Source organism: Podarcis cretensis (genome assembly GCF_951804945.1).
Source record: "Podarcis cretensis genome assembly, chromosome: 1".
Taxonomy (NCBI): Eukaryota; Metazoa; Chordata; class Lepidosauria; order Squamata; family Lacertidae; genus Podarcis; species Podarcis cretensis.
Window position 1 is genome coordinate 121626960 of NC_137170.1, and position 16694 is coordinate 121643653.

The 16694-nt window shown below is 45.0% G+C and overlaps 1 protein-coding gene across 2 annotated transcripts; it reads right to left on the minus strand.

The window, feature by feature from the left end:
- Positions 1-1996: 1996 nt before the first annotated feature.
- On the minus strand, positions 1997-14483 carry KLHL23 (kelch like family member 23). 2 transcript variants are annotated; one of them, XM_079979246.1, is made up of 4 exons: positions 14432-14483; positions 8549-9763; positions 7492-7644; positions 1997-3418 (listed from the first exon to the last, which is right to left on the minus strand). In XM_079979246.1, exons 2-4 carry the CDS (start codon positions 9759-9761, stop codon positions 3072-3074), a joined length of 1713 nt encoding a protein of 570 aa, XP_079835372.1. In that variant the 5' UTR covers positions 9762-9763; positions 14432-14483; the 3' UTR covers positions 1997-3071. The 2 variants fall into 2 exon arrangements, with proteins under 2 accessions (XP_079835372.1, XP_079835373.1); XM_079979247.1 differs by lacking the exon at positions 14432-14483 and adding an exon at positions 14111-14194.
- Positions 14484-16694: the final 2211 nt, after the last annotated feature.

Genomic DNA, 16694 nt, shown 5'->3' on the forward strand with positions numbered 1-16694 from the left:
TATGCTGATGTCTCCTGCATTGTCATCCTGAAACTGTTACAGATGGGTTCCTTTTCTTAGTATTTGCTATCATTGTGCTGGTGAAGCAACTTTTTTGGAAATAAGAAAAGTACTGAAGTGATATTGCAGTGCTGGTACTTTTGAACTAAAATCCAAATAGTAATTCTTAAAATTCTTGTGACTGCTTTGCTCCTCACCCTCTCCATTCCTGTGGTTGCCATGCTGCCAGGAACCAAGCCATTAACATTATGTGCCAACCTGGGCACATGCTTTGTCTTCCTCAAAGCTCCGCAATGAGCTGTCACCAAGGTTTGTGCTTGACTTATCAGGGAAGACAAACCATGAACTCAGGTTTACATGGAATGCTAAGTCAAACCATGGTATAGGTGTCTGTAGCATGGTAGCTGCAGGACCAGGGTAGGAGTGAAGTGGCCATGACTTCCTTGCTTGTTCATGGTACACTTGCTTGTTCATGGTAAGGCATATTGGCTTAGCATTTGGTGCTATGTAAGCCAAGAAAAGGAGGCAACGTTTTATAAGCAGCTGGTTATCGTCAGTGGCCTAGACCACCAATTCAATTGTTTACATTTTCAAAAAGTCATTTTTAGATCGAAACACAAACGCGATATGCAAAAGAAGTTTTACAACTATGAAAGATAAACGATACATTTCTAGTCCAAAATGCATTTGAAAAGCACATTGTTCAGATTTATAGGGTAGCGAGTTAGGTAATGTACACAAAGCGGGGTCTTCTGCCCAATCAGATCCAAGAAAGTACCGTATTTTTCGCTCTATAACACGCACCTGACCATAACACGCACATCGTTTTTAGAGGAGGAAAACAAGGGAAAAAACATTCTGAATGAAACAGTAGATGTATCATTTTTGGGCTTCATGTTGTGGCCACAGACATGTGATCTGATGGTGAATTTGGGGTGACCCAATGCAAAGATCCTGAGTATCCCTGTGGATCCATGCTTTGTAACCACGTTTTTGCACCATTGCAGCCCCAGGCAACAGTGGGTGCGTGATTTTTTTGGTGCAGGCTGTAGCCATGGACATGCTATGTGATCTGATAGTGAATTTGGGGTGACCCAATGCAAAGATCCTGAGAATCCCTGTGGATCCATGCTTTGTAACCACATTTTTGCACCATTGCAGCCCCAGGCAACAGTGGGTGCGTGATTTTTTTGGTGCAGGTTGTAGCCATGGACATGCTATGTGATCTGATGGTGAATTTGGGGTGACCCAATGCAAAGATCCTGAGGATCCATGTGGATCCATGCTTTTTAACCACGTTTTTGCACCATTGCAGCCCCAGGCAACAGTGGGTGCGTGATTTTGGGGGGGCAGGCTGTAGCCATGGACATGCTATGTGATCTGGTGGTGAATTTGGGGTGAACCAATGCAAAGATCCTGAGGATCCATGTGGACCTATGCTTTGTAACCACATTTTAAGTGGGGAGCGAAGGAAAAACAAATAAGGGACATGAGAGGGGTGTGCAGAGAAGCAGCTGGCTAAGAATGCAGGAGAGGGATTTAACGGGAGGGAGGAAAGAAAGGCAAAAGTTTCCCCCCACCCAAGCCAGCTATGTCTCTCTCTCTCTCTCTCCCTCCCTCCCTCCCCCTCTCTCTCTCCCTCCCTCCCCCCTCTCTCTCTCCCTCCCCCCCTCCCTCTCTCCCTCTCCCCCAGCAGCACAGAAGCACAGAGAGGAATTCCCCTCTGCTTGCCTGGAGGGGAGGGGCTTTCCCTGCTCTTTGTTACGTTTCAGCAAACACAGCAACGAAACAGAGGTGGGTGGGCAGTAAGACCCTGAGGCAGAATGCAGGAAAACAGCCACTTCCTCTTTTCAGTTTTCCCTTCTCCGTGAAGCGCCGCGATTTGTTTTTTGCCTGATTTTTCGGCTCCAGGGACCACACATTCGCTCTATAACACGCACAGACATTTCCCCTTCCTTTTTAGGAGAAAAAATCTGCATGTTATAGAGGGGAAAATACGGTACCACTGCCTAACCTTGCATGACCCTGAAATTAGGGAGTTGTGCTCATTTCCATACACCCCACCTATATTTTATTTTGATAGCTATTGTACCATTCATATACAACGGCAACACAGTAGTACCATAAAATTAATAAGGGAGGTCAACTGTAGCGTAGATGCCACCTATTCATTAGACATAAATTGTAGGCGGTGGTGTCTGTCTCTCGGACAAAAATCCAAAAGCAACAGTAGCACAATAACTATTTTAGGGCCGATTAAAAATATCACAAAATAGTGACTAACCTGCTGAGTTCACCCTAACCCTTACAGAGCTTGTACGTAAAGCCAAACAACTTTCCAAATGTCAAGGGCAGAGTGGAAAGGGGCGGGGGGGGATTGTACTGGGTATTATGAGAAGCCCAAGTCTGCAGTTTGCTATGGTCCTGAGATAAAATGGAGATGTTATACCAGAGATGGAGAACCTCTCCCAGATGCCTTGGACTGCGGCACCTATCATCCATGACCATCAGTCATGCTGATGAGACTTGGAGTTTAGCAATATATGGAAGGTTACAGGCTCCTCCTCATCCCTGTTTAACATGGGCTTTAAGACCTTATTTGGTGCAAAAAATAACTTGGTTCACACATACACAAAAACCAATGTTTATCCTCCCTTTAGAAATATAAAACCCTAACCCAGGCATAGGCAAACTCTGGCCCTCCAGATGTTTGGGACTACAATTCCCATCATCCCTGACCCACTGGTCCTGTTAGCTAGGGATGATGGGAATTGTAGTCTCAAACACCTGGAGGGCCGGGGCTTGCCTATGCCTGCCGAAACACCCCAACAGTTAATCAGATCTGGCTCTGGCAGCAACCAAACATTCACGTTGCTTGTAGGGCAGAGAACAGTACTAACAAAAGAAGTGGTAGCCCTTGTATCAACAATATTGGAGCTTAACTGGAGTTGATGCACTAGGCTTAGTGTCAATAAAAGCCAAACGGAGTAGTGTTCCATAGTGACTGAATACCATAGGCCTATCATTAGGTGGTGGGTCACCTTCCTCTAGTTTTGGGCTCCCTTATATTATTAGTTCCTTTTCCCATAAGTGGCATTTTCAACCTCTAGCACACTGTACAGGCAGACACAGCCATGCGAGCGCATAGAACTGGGGAGATTCCCCACAATTTCCCATGTATCGCATTCAGGATCATACTTCTCAATGTTCTGCAAATACGACCCTTTGGAAGAGGAATAGCCTCCCGTCACATAGATGCATCCATTCATGACGACAGCGCCGCACTCCATCCTTCTTTCCATCATATCAGCCTTCTGTTTCCACACATTCTGCTCTGGGTCATAGCAATCCGTGACCGTCGATTGTCCACCCACAAGGTACAGCTTGTTCTTCAGTGCAATGGAACACAGCCCATACTCTACAGGTAAAAGAGAGAGTGCCGGAAAACACTGAATAAGCATTTGAAGAAAAGGAAGAAAAAGGGCAGGCAGCAGGATTGCTCAGTTGGTTAGAGCGTGGGGCTGATAATGCCAAGGTTGCAGGTTCGGTCCCCGTATGGAACAGCTGCATACCGTATACCTGCACTGCAGGGGGCTGGACTAGATGGTCCACAGGGTCCCTTCTGTGGGAATGTTCAGGGAGGCAAGAGAGGATATATTGTTTATTAATATCCTTCCTAACTTGCACTGAAGGGACGCGGGTGGCACTGTGGGTTAAACCACAGAGCGTAGGGCTTGCCGATCAGGTCGGCGGTTCGAATCCCCACAACGGGGTGAGCTCCCGTTGCTTGGTCCCTGCTCCTGCCAACCTAGCAGTTCGAAAGCACGTCAAAGTGCAAGTAGATAAATAGGTACTGCTCCAGCGGGAAGGTAAACAGCATTTCCATGCGCTGCTCTGGTTCGCCAGAAGCAGCTTATTCATGCTGGACCCATGACCCGGAAGCTGTATGCCGGCTCCCTCGGCCAATAAAGCGAGATGAGCACCGCAACCCCAGAGTCGGTCACGACTGGACCTAATGGTCAGGGGTCCCTTTACCTTTACCTTAACTTGCGCTAGCGAGTTAGCAGAGTTTTAACATTCCCCTTTAAATGCACAGTGGGTAGCTGGTTGCAAGCTTGTTTAAGCTTCTCAGTACAGTGGTACCTCGGGTTACATACGCTTCATGTTACAGACTCCGCTAACCCAGAAATAGTACTTTGGGTTAAGAACTTTGCTTCAGGATGAGAACAGAAATCGTGCTCCGGCGGCGCGGCAGCAGCAGGAGGTGTTGTATTTGCAGAGTCCTGAGCACAGCGGAAGGATGAGCAGTACGTGCCACATACTTTACATTACTTTATTTACACTTCAAAGCTTTTAGATTACAGAAATGCATCCTGCCTCTGGGAGAGCAGAAAAGCAACATCCTCTCTCTTCGGAAGCACCGAGAGAAAGGGTGAAAAACAGGAAACCAGTGTACGTCACATCCAGTCTCCTTTCCCGTGGGAAAACCCAACAGTACTCTGACTGTGGAATGTAAACACCTGTCTCGTGACAAGCACTTCGCTGCACAGTGAAGAAAGCAGAAACCAACAGGAGGCCCTATTAGCTAAAGTGGTGCTTCAGGTTAAGAACAGTTCCAGGTTAAGAACAGACCTCCAGAACGAATTAAGTATGTAACCAGAGGTACCACTGTATAGATTCCTGGTAAGATTCTTTATTTCCCTCTTAAAATAATAAACACGGCACAATCTTATTTAAGGTATATAAAGGTAAAGGGACCCCGGACCATTAGGTCCAGTCGTAGCCGACTCTGGGGTTGTGGCATTCATCTTGCTTTACTGGCCGAGGGAGCCGGCGTACAGCTTCCAGGTCATGTGGCCAGCATGACTAAGCCGCTTCTGGTGAACCAGAGCAGCACACGGAAACACCGTTTACCTTCCCGCCGAAGCGGTACCTATTTATCTACTTGCACTTTGACATGCTTTCAAACTGCTAGGTTGGCAGGAGCAGGGATCGAGCAATGGGAGCTCGTCCTGTCACGGGAATTCAAACCGCCAACCTTCTGATCGGCAAGTCCTAGGCTCTGTGGTTTAACCCACAGCGCCACCCATGTCCCGGATATATGTAAGATATATAAAAGTAGTTTATTCACATCATCAGTTCACAGTTGGATCCCTGAAGGCAGACTTAGTTACAAAGGTATATACATGTGAATCTACCCCATATGGGGGGGTTAAACCCAGTGATTGCAGACTGACAGTCGTGACAGCTCACGCGACGAAAGGATGGAGAAGGAAGGGATCTTACCAGAAATCTATGGTGAGAAGCTTAAACAAGCTTGCAGCCAGCTACCCACTGTGCGTTTAAAGGGGAATGTTAAAACTCTGCTAAATTATAGAACTTGCTGGTGCAAGTTAGGAAGGATATTATTAATAAGCAATATATCCTCTCCTGCCTCCCTGAACATTCCCACACCTTCCAAATCTACAATCCCTAAATGGTAGAAGTACAGCAGGAGCAGAGTGTGGGGGCCATAATACAAAAGCACTGGGGAAAAACTGAACAGGCAGAAACAGCAAAGGAAGGGGGAGCAGCAGGTTCTGTGAGTCAGCAGTGGGCTCCCTGCAAGGAAGTGGGTTACTCAACAATGCCTGTTAATGCCCTAGTATTGCTAGCTGGCTGTGAGCTTTTGAATGTTAACGTGTGGGTGCAAATCAGCAGAGCAGCTGCAGATATTTCTTTTCTTGGAAGAAAAACAGGCAAATTGCTGCTTTTGGAAGGCAATTACAGTGGTACCTCAGGTTAAGTACTTAATTCGTTCTGGAGGTCCGTACTTAACCTGAAACTGTTCTTTTTTTTTTTTAAATAATTTTTATTGGTTTTCCAACACAAATAAAAGCAAACAACACATTCACATACACAAACAAAAACATATACAACATGTATAATTTCATAATCCTGTTTTCATACCCCTTGTTTCTCCGACTTCCCCATACCTCCCTTTTACTGCATCCTTAATTTTTAACATTTTTTTTTAGCAATTCTCCAATAATTAATTATTTAATTCACTTTCATTACATTCCTTTTTCTTTAACTTATTAGTTACAGCTGCAATTCTCTATTTCTTATTCCCTGACATCTAACACTCCTCAATTTTGCAATAATTTTTAAGATATATCTTAAATTTCTTCCAGTCTTCTTCCGCTGTCTCTTTCCCTTGGTCACGAATTCTGCCGGTCATCTCTGCCAGTCCCATATATTCAATCACCTTCGTCTGCCATTCTTCCAGAGTAGGTAGTTCTTGTGTCTTCCAATACTTTGCGAGAAGAATTCTTGCTGCTGTAGTAGCATACATAAAAAACGTCCTATCCTTCCTTGGCACCAATTGGCCAACCATACCCAGAAGAAAAGCCTCAGGTTTCTTAGGAAAAGTCCACTTTAGGACTTTCTTAATTTCATTATAGATCATTTCCCAAAAGGCTTTAATCCTCGGGCAGGTCCACCAAAGGTGGTAGAAAGTACCTTCCGTCTCATTACACTTCCAGCAATTATTATTGGGCAAATGATAAATTTTTGCGAGCTTGACTGGGGTCATGTACCACCTATAAATCATTTTCATTAAGTTTTCTTTTAAGGCATTACATGCCGTAAATTTAACACCGGTGGTCCATAACTGCTCCCAGTCCGCAAACATAATATCATGACCAATGTCTTGTGCCCATTTAATCATAGCTGATTTCACCGTTTCATCCTGTGTATTCCATTTTAGCAGCAAATTATACATTCTTGACAGATTCTTAGTATTGGGTTCTAACAATTCTGTTTCTAGTTTAGACCTCTCCTTCTGGAAGCCTATTTTCCTGTCCTGTTTAAATGCCTCATATATCTGATGATAATGTAACCAGTCTCGTACTTTAGGCTTTAGTTTCTCATAACTCTGTAATTTAACTTTTTCACCATCTTGTTCTAAAATTTCACAATATTTTGGCCAATTAGGCTCCATATTAAGTTTTTTCACCTCTTTGGCTTCCATTGGTGACAACCACCTGGGAGTTTTACTTTCTAACAAATCTTTATACCGCATCCAGACATTATATAATGCTTTTCTAACAATATGGTTTTTAAAACCCTTATGTACTTTTACCTTGTCATACCATATGTATGCGTGCCACACATTGCTTATCTATGGTAAAGTGGCCAAATAATATTAACAAGTCAAATTATCCCATTATGCCCTGTGATGATTTGTTGGTACAGTGGTACCTCGGGTTAAGAACTTAATTCGTTCCGGAGGTCCATTCTTAACCTGAAACTGTTCTTAACCTGAAGCACCACTTTAGCTAATGGGGCCTCCCACTGCTGCTGCACCACCAGAGCACGATTTCTGTTCTCATCTTGAAGCAAAGTTCTTAACCTGAAGCACTATTTCTGGGTTAGCGGAGTCTGTAACCTGAAGCGTATGTAACCCGAGGTACCACTGTATTCAAACCACCGAGTGGAAGTAAAGCTTACCTGGATATGGACTGGTGGTGATGACATTCCATTCATTAATATTAGAGTGGTAACTTTGAACTTTGTCGTAAGTGCAGCTTCCCCGATAACCGTAGTGACCTCCAGTGACATAGATAACTTCATTCAAGACACAGGCTGTGGCATTCCCAACCCCTAATTAATAAAAACTGAAATTGCTAAAAAGCTTTAAAACGGAGTAACATTCACCAACAAGTTAGTAATACAACTAATACATTAGCAATGGTGTAATGGTATAGAAATACAGAACTAGAAATTCAGTATTTTAAATGATTTCATAATAAATTATACACTAAAGGCTTTTTCTGGTTCATCTTGAAGCTTTTCCAATAATTACAGATCTGCATTTGGTCACAGAGCTAGTTTTTTCAGTGCTTAAGAAGAAACAAGGTAGGGATGGCAATGTATTCTGCTGATCAAGCTTGTGAGAATGCACAAGTTTGTATATTTTCATTTGAAATTTGTTGAGGAAGGCAACACAAGAACTTCAAATGATTTAACAGAAGACAATAATATCCAAAACATTAAGAGAAATGTGCTCCTGATAACGAGTTATGAACAGCTAATAAGCACAATGAATGCACTTGAAGCTTAAGCTACAGTGATAGATTGTAGATTCAGGTAGGTAGCCGTGTTGGTCTGAAGGAGTAGAAATGAAAAATTGTCCAGTAGCACCTTATAGACCAACTAAGTTTGTTCTGGTATAAGCTTTCGTGTGCATGCACGTATCTGAAGAAGTGTGCATGCACACGAAAGCTTATACCAGAACAAACTTATTGTAAGATTGCGTTGGAGCAGAAATTCCGTTGTAATAGCCAAACATAAATTCTAAGTGAAAAAGGCAACTGACAATGTTTCTTCACTCAAGCAATTGCATCTCACACATTTCTTTTCATGGGCAGAAGGCTGATCAGGCTGTCTTTTAAAAGCTCGAACAAAAAAATAAATTGTGTATCCTAGGGGAGAGGGGAAAAATATTCATTGATTTTTTTAAAAGACACATGCGAAAATACGAATAAGCATGCAATATTCCACTTACCTTTAATCATGTTTGCAATAGGGACCCATGTCTTTTTTAAAGGGTCATAGAATTCTGCTTCTTCAGCTGGAGCCCCTTTTCTGTAACCCCCTAAAGCATAGATGCAGCCGCTCAAGGTAACTGCGCAGTGGTAGTACCTTGCATGAAGCATCGGGCAGCCTTCAACCCATTCATCAGCTTCACAGTTGTATATCCACATGACATCAAGGGATTCTATATTGTCTGTTCTATAGCCGCCTGTCACATAAATGTTGGGTCCCAGACTAGCAACTGCATAACTTTCCCTCGCGTGGTCTGGCATGTCAGCTCCCTGGATCCAGACATTGGCGACTGGATCCCATGCATGCACCTCCGATAAAGGATGCCAGTAGTACCCTCCAATCACGTACATAACAGCCGTAGACCTCGTAGGAACTGCCTTTGGGTTGGGGCGCAGCGCGTTGTGTATCAGAGACCGGATCTTGTTTTCATTCAGCCGGCTTTTCTTGTGCAAGCTTAAAGCTGACCTCAGATACATTTCATCTAAATCAGCTTCGAGGCAGCTCAGCAGATCATAAATGCACTCGCTTCTCTTTTCCACGTCGTAGGCTATCCACTTAACAATGGGTTCCACGGCTGCCCCCTCTTTCCAAAGGTCGAGGTTCTTTCTGGAGAGAATAAACTGGAGCTTCTCGCTGCTGATTTCCAAAAATTCTTCCTGCGCCCACACCTCATCAAATCTTGATAACAATATCCTTCTAGATTCCTTCTCCAGCTCTGAGCAGACGTGGTATTCTGCAAAGGAGTGCATTCCTAGGCAGTTGTCGACATCCAAGTGCCGTATCAGAAACCGCTCACAGGCATTTTTCACAGAGGCAAACTGAAGGAGGTCTGCTGCTTGGAGCAGGCTTTGGACATTTCTCTTTGTTATTTGAATCTCTGATGTGTAAGCGTAAATCACCAGGGATTCCAGTATTGTGGGACTGAGCCCAGAAAGTTTGACCTGGTTCTTAGACTTCTCTTTCATGTCAGAGGTGAACATGGCCTTGAAATAGTTGCTGCAAGCAGCTAGCACAGCTTTATGGCAATGGAAAACCACACCTGACGCACACTGAAGGGCAATATCAGTGAATACACCTTCAAGGTAGAATGTTCTGAATGCACCCAAGAACTCCACAGGATGAGAGCTGTCTCTGTATATATAGGTATATTCCTCCTGCTCAGTCAGTGCCATCACTGCAATAAAATGTCAAGAAATGGTAAAGCAATGAAGATTGCAGAGCCTGCTTACTCAGAAGTAAGCCTTGCTGAATTAATATACAGTGGCACCGAGTTCCGAAACATTCAAAAACCGAGGTGCAAAGGGCGGTTTGCAAATTTAAGAGAAAATTGAAAACGTAGCAGAAGCCGTTTGACGTCTGAGGCGCATTCGAAAATGGAATCATTTACTTCCAGGTTTTCGGTGTTCAAAATGTTTGACTTCTGAGACGTTTGCAAACCGAGGTACCACTGTATTCATTCTGGGCTCATCCATACTGTTGTTTAATGGAGACATTAAGCTTCCTGTATCTCCATTAATTCTCTGTTGTCCATATGATGCTCTCCTCCAAATCACTGTCCTCCCACACTTCAATCCAGATTTTCTCATACCAGAGGTACTCCAAAAAGGAGAAGGTATAAGAAAATCCAGATCTGGCTCCCACAATATGGTAGAGTCCGTAAGGCGTGAAATACAAAGAGCTAAGTGTAGTGTTAGGTAACAATAAGTAAATGAGGTGTAAATAAGTAAATGCACACTTATGGAAGAATGACCTCATAATCTTCTTCTTTATCTAGTTCCAGTATAAATTGCATTTTGTGGACATCATCTCTATGTCTTGCCATATTTTAGATAAAGGTGTATACCCACCTGAAGATTAAAGTAGTGTACAGTAGTACCTCGGGTTACATATGCTTCACGTTACATACGCTTCAGGTTACAGACTCCGCTAACCCAGAAATAGTACCTCGGGTTAAGAACTTTGCTTCAGGATGAGAACAGAAATCACGCGGCGGTGGCGCGGCAGCAGCGGGAGGCCCCATTAGCTAAAGTGGTGCTTCAGGTTAAGAACAGTTTCAGGTTAAGAACGGACCTGAAGAACGAATTAAGTACGTAACCAGAGGTACCACTGTACTACTGATATAAGACTGCAGACAGAATATACTTGAAGAAAAGAAACTTTAAAATAAGTATTTCCCTTGAAACATCATTTTAAGGCCCTCCTGACTCAATGGAAGTTGTACAGTGGTACCTAGGGTTACAGACGCTTCAGGTTATAGACTCTGCTAACCCAGAAATAGTACCTCGGGTTAAGAACTTTGCTTCAGGTTGAGAGCAGAAATTGTGCGGCGGCAGCGGGAAGCCCCATTAGCTAAAGTGGTGTCTCAGGTTAAGAACAGTTTCAGGTTAAGAACAGACCTCCAGAACGAATTAAGTTCTTAACCCGAGGTAGCACTGTATATGCAAGTAATAGAACCAGTCACCCTGGTTCCATCAGCTCTGGCAAGCATGCTGCTGCTGAAATAATTAATCACATTAAATCACTGTGATTATGTAACTTTTGTACTCTCCTGAATCCTAAACAAGCTCTTTATCCCTACCTTGCCCCCATCTCTCCCATGGATTTCAACACATAACTCCACCTGTCTGGATTAAAACTATTTTATTTTTAATAATTTATATACATTAAGAAAATATGGAAAAGAGGAGGTTAAGGGGTGATATGATAGCCATGTTCAAATATATAAAAGGATGTCACATAGAGGAGGGAGAAAGGTTGTTTTCTGCTGCTCCAGAGAAGCGGACACGGAGCAATGGTTCCAAACTACAAAAAAAAAGAAAAAGATTCCACCTAAACATTAGGAAGAACTTCCTGACAGTAAGAGCTGTTCGACAGTGGAATTTACTGCCAAGGAGTGTGGTGGAGTCTCCTTCTTTGGAGGTCTTTAAGCAGAGGCTTGACAACCATATGTCAGGAGTGCTCTGATGGTGTTTCCTGCTTGGCAGGGGGTTGGACTCGATGGCCCTTGTGGTCTCTTCCAACTCTATGATTCTATGATCAAAGTAGGATACAGCAAGCTCCTGCCCAGGTACTAACGATCTTGTTTAACAATGGAACAGCATCAATGACCTCAGACAATGCTCTATTTCTTTTGAAAGAAAGAATATATACTGTATAAACAAACATACTTATATAGCAATACATCTCTCAATTAACAGGCACCAGATGGGATGGTTAAAATAGAAATAAAATAAAATTTTGACTTCACAGTTTCCAAAAACTTGTATTCGGTTCAATGACCAATCATTGATTTTTTTTTTTTAAAAAAAGCATATTAAACATGAATCAGTGCAATCCTAAGTACATTTATCTGGGAGTAAAACCCATGCAACACAATGAGGTTTACTTCTGAGTGGACATGCGTCGTAGGATTGCACGGCTAGTAGGGAGTGACTCCCGTTTAATGTAATGGGACTTACAGCGCTACATTAAACAGGCTTACTTGGAAGTAAGTCCTAGGTGGAATCAAGACACGTATAAAAAACATTGTGAAAGTTCTTATTTATTCTTATTCTATCTGACTTTTAGAAGACATCTGAAGGCAAGTTTTTAATGTTTGATGGTGTTTTTAATATTCTGTTGGGAGCCATCCAGAGTGGCTGGGGAGTCCCAGCCAGATGGGTGAGGTATAAATAATAATTATTAAAAGCTTTTTTTAAAAAATAAATAAAACGTTTTGAAAAACATATACAGTATTGAATTTGCCATAGCTCCCTATCGCCATCTAGTGTCACATTTGTACAATGCAACTTTACAGCACCCTCGGAACGTTTTATTTGCAGCTGCGTAACCTACTGGATTCAATGGGGCGTTTCCCCCCATTAAGTGGGATTGCAACTTCTCCCTTAGGATCACCGGACACAGCACCACACATGAGAGCGCAAGAAAGTCTGGGCTCCTGCTGCTATGCACGCGTTCAAAAACACAGTGCCTGCCAGGGCCAGATTTAGGTTTGATGAGGCCCTAAGCTACTGAATATGGGGACGCAGGTGGCGCTAAAGGTTAAAGCCTCAGCGCCTAGGACTTGCCGATCGAAAGGTCGGCGGTTCGAATCCCTGCGGCGGGGTGCGCTCCCGCTGCTCGGTCCCAGCGCCTGCCAACCTAGCAGTTCGAAAGCACCTCCGGGTGCAAGTAGATAAATAGGGACCGCTTACCGGCGGGAAGGTAAACGGCGTTTCCGTGTGCGGCTCTGGCTCGCCAGAGCAGCGATGTCACGCTGGCCACGTGACCCGGAAGTGTCTCCGGACAGCGCTGGCCCCTGGCCTCTTAAGTGAGATGGGCGCACAACCCCAGAGTCTGTCAAGACTGGCCCGTATGGGCAGGGGTACCTTTACCTTTAAGCTACTGAAGGCAATGGGGCCCTTTATATGTCCAGCTGCCCTTTGTCAACAACAAATTGTCGCTGCTTTTTGTGTTGAATATATGCTATATGGTAATTTACGGACCTAAGAGGTATCCAAAGCCATTTGCACATAACAAAATATGCATTTTATCAAAATCATTGTTGAACTGAAATACAATTAAGAAGTATATTAACAGTAAAATACAATTATGTTACAGGGAACCAGGCAGAAGGCCTTCTTGGAGAACAACAACTACCAAACTTTTAGAAGACATCTGAAGGCAGCCCTGTTTAGGGAAGCTTTTAATGTTTGATGTATTACTGTATTTTAATATTTGGTTGGAAGCCACCCAGAGTCCCTGGGGAAGCCCAGCCAGATGGGCGGGGTATAAATAATAAATTATTATTACTATTATTACTATTATTAAGTATATTAATAGTGAAACACAATAAGTATATTAATAGTGAAATAATTATTAAGCTTTAACTTAAAATGATTTTTTATCATTTTTTATCATTTTATCAAGACATCTGAAGGCAGCCCTGTTTAGGGAAGCTTTTAATGTTTGATGTATTACTGTATTTTAATATTTGGTTGGAAGCCACCCAGAGTGGCTGGGGAAGCCCAGCCAGATGGGCGGGGTATAAATAATAAATTATTATTACTATTATTACTATTAAGTATATTAATAGTGAAACACAGTAAGTATATTAATAGTGAAATAATTATTAAGCTTTAACTTAAAATGATTTTTTATCATTTTATCAAGACATCTGAAGGCAGCCCTGTTTAGGGAAGCTTTTAATGTTTGATGTATTACTGTATTTTAATATTTGGTTGGAAGCCACCCAGAGTGGCTGGGGAAGCCCAGCCAGATGGACGGGGTATAAATATTATTATTATTATTATTATTATTATTATTATTAATAGTGAAACACAATTCAGAAGTATATTAATATTGAAAAAAATAAGCTCTAACTTAAAATGATTTTTTATTCATAACAAAATAATGCAAACACACTGGCATTTGGAAATAACAAAAGTTCCTTTAGAAGCACAATTTACAGACTCCTGATTTTTGGGGGGCCCCCCCCCAAGAGTGGGGCCCTAAGCTATAGCTTGTTTAGCTTATACTGTACCTAAATCCGAAACTGGCTCCTGCAGACAAAAGCCAGCAGTTTGTCCTGCACCGGCAGCGAGACAAAAAGGAGCCAATTCGAAGTCACGCGAAGAAGACTAGTAGGAGGGAAAAAAGCCCTCGCCTTGCCTTCGATAGGAAACGGGCTTGGTTTGGGGAGAGCCAAGGTGGTCGCCTGCTGCCTCTCCAGACATTTCCCAAAGGCCGAGAGCGCGACCCAAACAGACCCCCCTCTCTCTCTCTCTCTCTCGCGCGCGCGTGTATCGGGACAGAGACACCCCGCCCCACACAAACAAACACACAGCGCCGCGCGGAGACCCACCTGCTCTCCACGCGCAACCTCGGCGGCGCGAGCGCGGAGGGGTGGAGGCGCGCGCCCGCTTCCCGAAATTAAGGGGGAAAGCGCGAGACAAAAGGCGGCCCCCTCGCCGCGCGCGCCTATCGCCTCAGGCTGCTGCGCGTGGAGCGCGCGCTCCCCTCAGGATGGCGCTTGTGCGCGCATGGAGGCGGGGGGGGGCCTTGTCATTATTGAGGTTGCTGCCTTGTCCTCTCTTCTGACCTAGGGGCACCGGCAAAAAAAATGGGCTGGCTGCGCGCCGGCGGCTGCTGCGCCCCCGGGCGACCGGTTGCAATTCCCCCGCGAGTGGCGCGCGGGTCAGAAGTACTGGCCGCGAATCTTTTTGGGGAAAGCAAAGGCGGCGGCGCTTTCCTCAGGCAGCGGCACCCGGCGCGACCCGTTCTTTGACCATCTTTGGGAAGAAGAGGCGCTGTTAGCCAAGCTGTCCGCGAGCAGATGGCCTGCACCGCGGCAGCAGAAGCACCGGCAAGCAGCAGCAGCAGCTCCTATTTTGGTGCCTCGGCTGCCTCTCCCTCCTCCCCGCGAGGTGGTGTCCACTCGCTGCTCCCTGGAGGCCGAAGGCAACGAGGCCCTTTTAATAGCTTCTGCCTCAGGCTTTTGAATGATGGTGTTGGAGGAGACTCTTGAGAGTCCCATGGACTGCAAGAAGATCAAACCTCTCCATTCTGAAGGAAATCAGCCCTGAGTGCTCACCATAGCTGTCAAGTTACAGATTTGAAAATAAGGGACCAGCAGCCTTGAAAATAAGGGACCAGCAGCCAAAATAAAGGATTTTAGTCAACCAGCTGAAATACGAAGTTAAAAGGGACCAGATAATTTTGGAGAGCAGCGCTGGTTTTTAACCCTTCACTTGCAGAGGTTGCTGCTCAAGACACCAGCTGATGAAACACTGCAATTAAAGAACTACAAGCAGCAACCACTTTTTGCGCAAAACGAAGTCCAAGCTACGAAGATGCTGCTTCAGTTCTGTATCTTTTCTCTCGTGCTCCATCTGCAGCTCTCAGTTCCATCAGGTGGGGCAGGAGGAAGGGGGGGGGGAAATAGCGCCCAAAGTAAACCCGCAGATCAAGCCATCTATGCTAGTCTACCACTACAAATCTATGGGAGAAGCACTTGCGGTCCTTCCCTTGTGGCCCTTGGAAAACCTGCCCGCGCCTCCGCTTCTGCCGCCTCCTCTTCCTCCTCTCTCTCTGAACTGCTTTCTCTATGGTTGCCCTCGCTCTCCTCTCAAGGCACCTCAGCAATTCATAGGCCATGCCAGGCTGCCCATCTCATCTGGGTCCACAGTACAGCCTATCGGTAACAGGGGCGACGGGCAGAGGGGAGGCCCCAGGCAGAGACGCTCGGTTTGGCGGCCGTGAGGAGGATGGCGGTGGAAGGGCCCAAGGCTCCCCCAGTCCCGGTGGGGAGGGGCTCCCAGGGGCCAAGGCTGGTGAAAGGAGGCTGGAGGGGGGCGGGCAGGGCAGCCAAGCAACACAGTTGGAGCCTCCCTCCTCCCTGGCTGGCAGGGAGGGAGGGGGAGGAGCGGCTTCCTTTGAAACCCGGGAAATTTAAGGGACATCCATCAATAAGGGACAGCAGCGGGACATGGCGCTGGGATAAGGGACTGTCCCTCCAAATAAGGGACGCTAGACAGCTATGGTGCTCACTGGAAGAACAGATCCTGAAGCTGAGGCTCCAATACTTTGGCCACCTCATGAGAAGAGAAGACTCCCTGGAAAAGACCCTGATGTTGGGAAAGATTGAGGCCACAAGGAGAAGGGGACAACAGAGGACGAGATGGTTGGACAGTGTTCTCGAAGCTACCAGCGTGAGTCTGATCAAACTGCGGGAGGCAGTGGAAGACAGGAGTGCCTGGCGTGCTCTGGTCCATGGGGCCACAAAGAGTCGGACACTAAACAACAACAGGCTTCCCAGGATGACTTGGGGGTTTGAGGGGACCTGAGGGGTGTGTGGCAGTGCCGGATTGACGTATAACAGGAGCCAGCAAACTTTTTCAGCAGGGGGCCAGTCCACTGTCCTTCAGACTATATTTTTGGAAAAAATGAACAAATTCCTACAAATAACCGACGCTAGCAAGATTATGCTTAAAATTCTACAAGGCAGGCTTAAGCAGTATGTGGACCGAGAACTCCCAGAAGTGCAAGCTGGATTTCGAAGGGGCAGAGGAACCAGAGACCAAATTGCAAACATGCACTGGATTATGGAGAAAGCTAGAGAGTTCCAG

Coding starts and splice junctions, on each gene's coding strand:
- KLHL23 (XM_079979246.1), bottom strand. CDS start 9,761: ATGGCACTGACTGAGCAGGAGGAATATACCTATATATACAGAGACAGC. Junction 7,645..8,548: donor TATTGCAAACATGATTAAAG/GTAAGTGGAATA, acceptor TTTATTAATTAG/GGGTTGGGAATGCCACAGCC. Junction 3,419..7,491: donor CACCACCAGTCCATATCCAG/GTAAGCTTTACT, acceptor TTTTACCTGTAG/AGTATGGGCTGTGTTCCATT.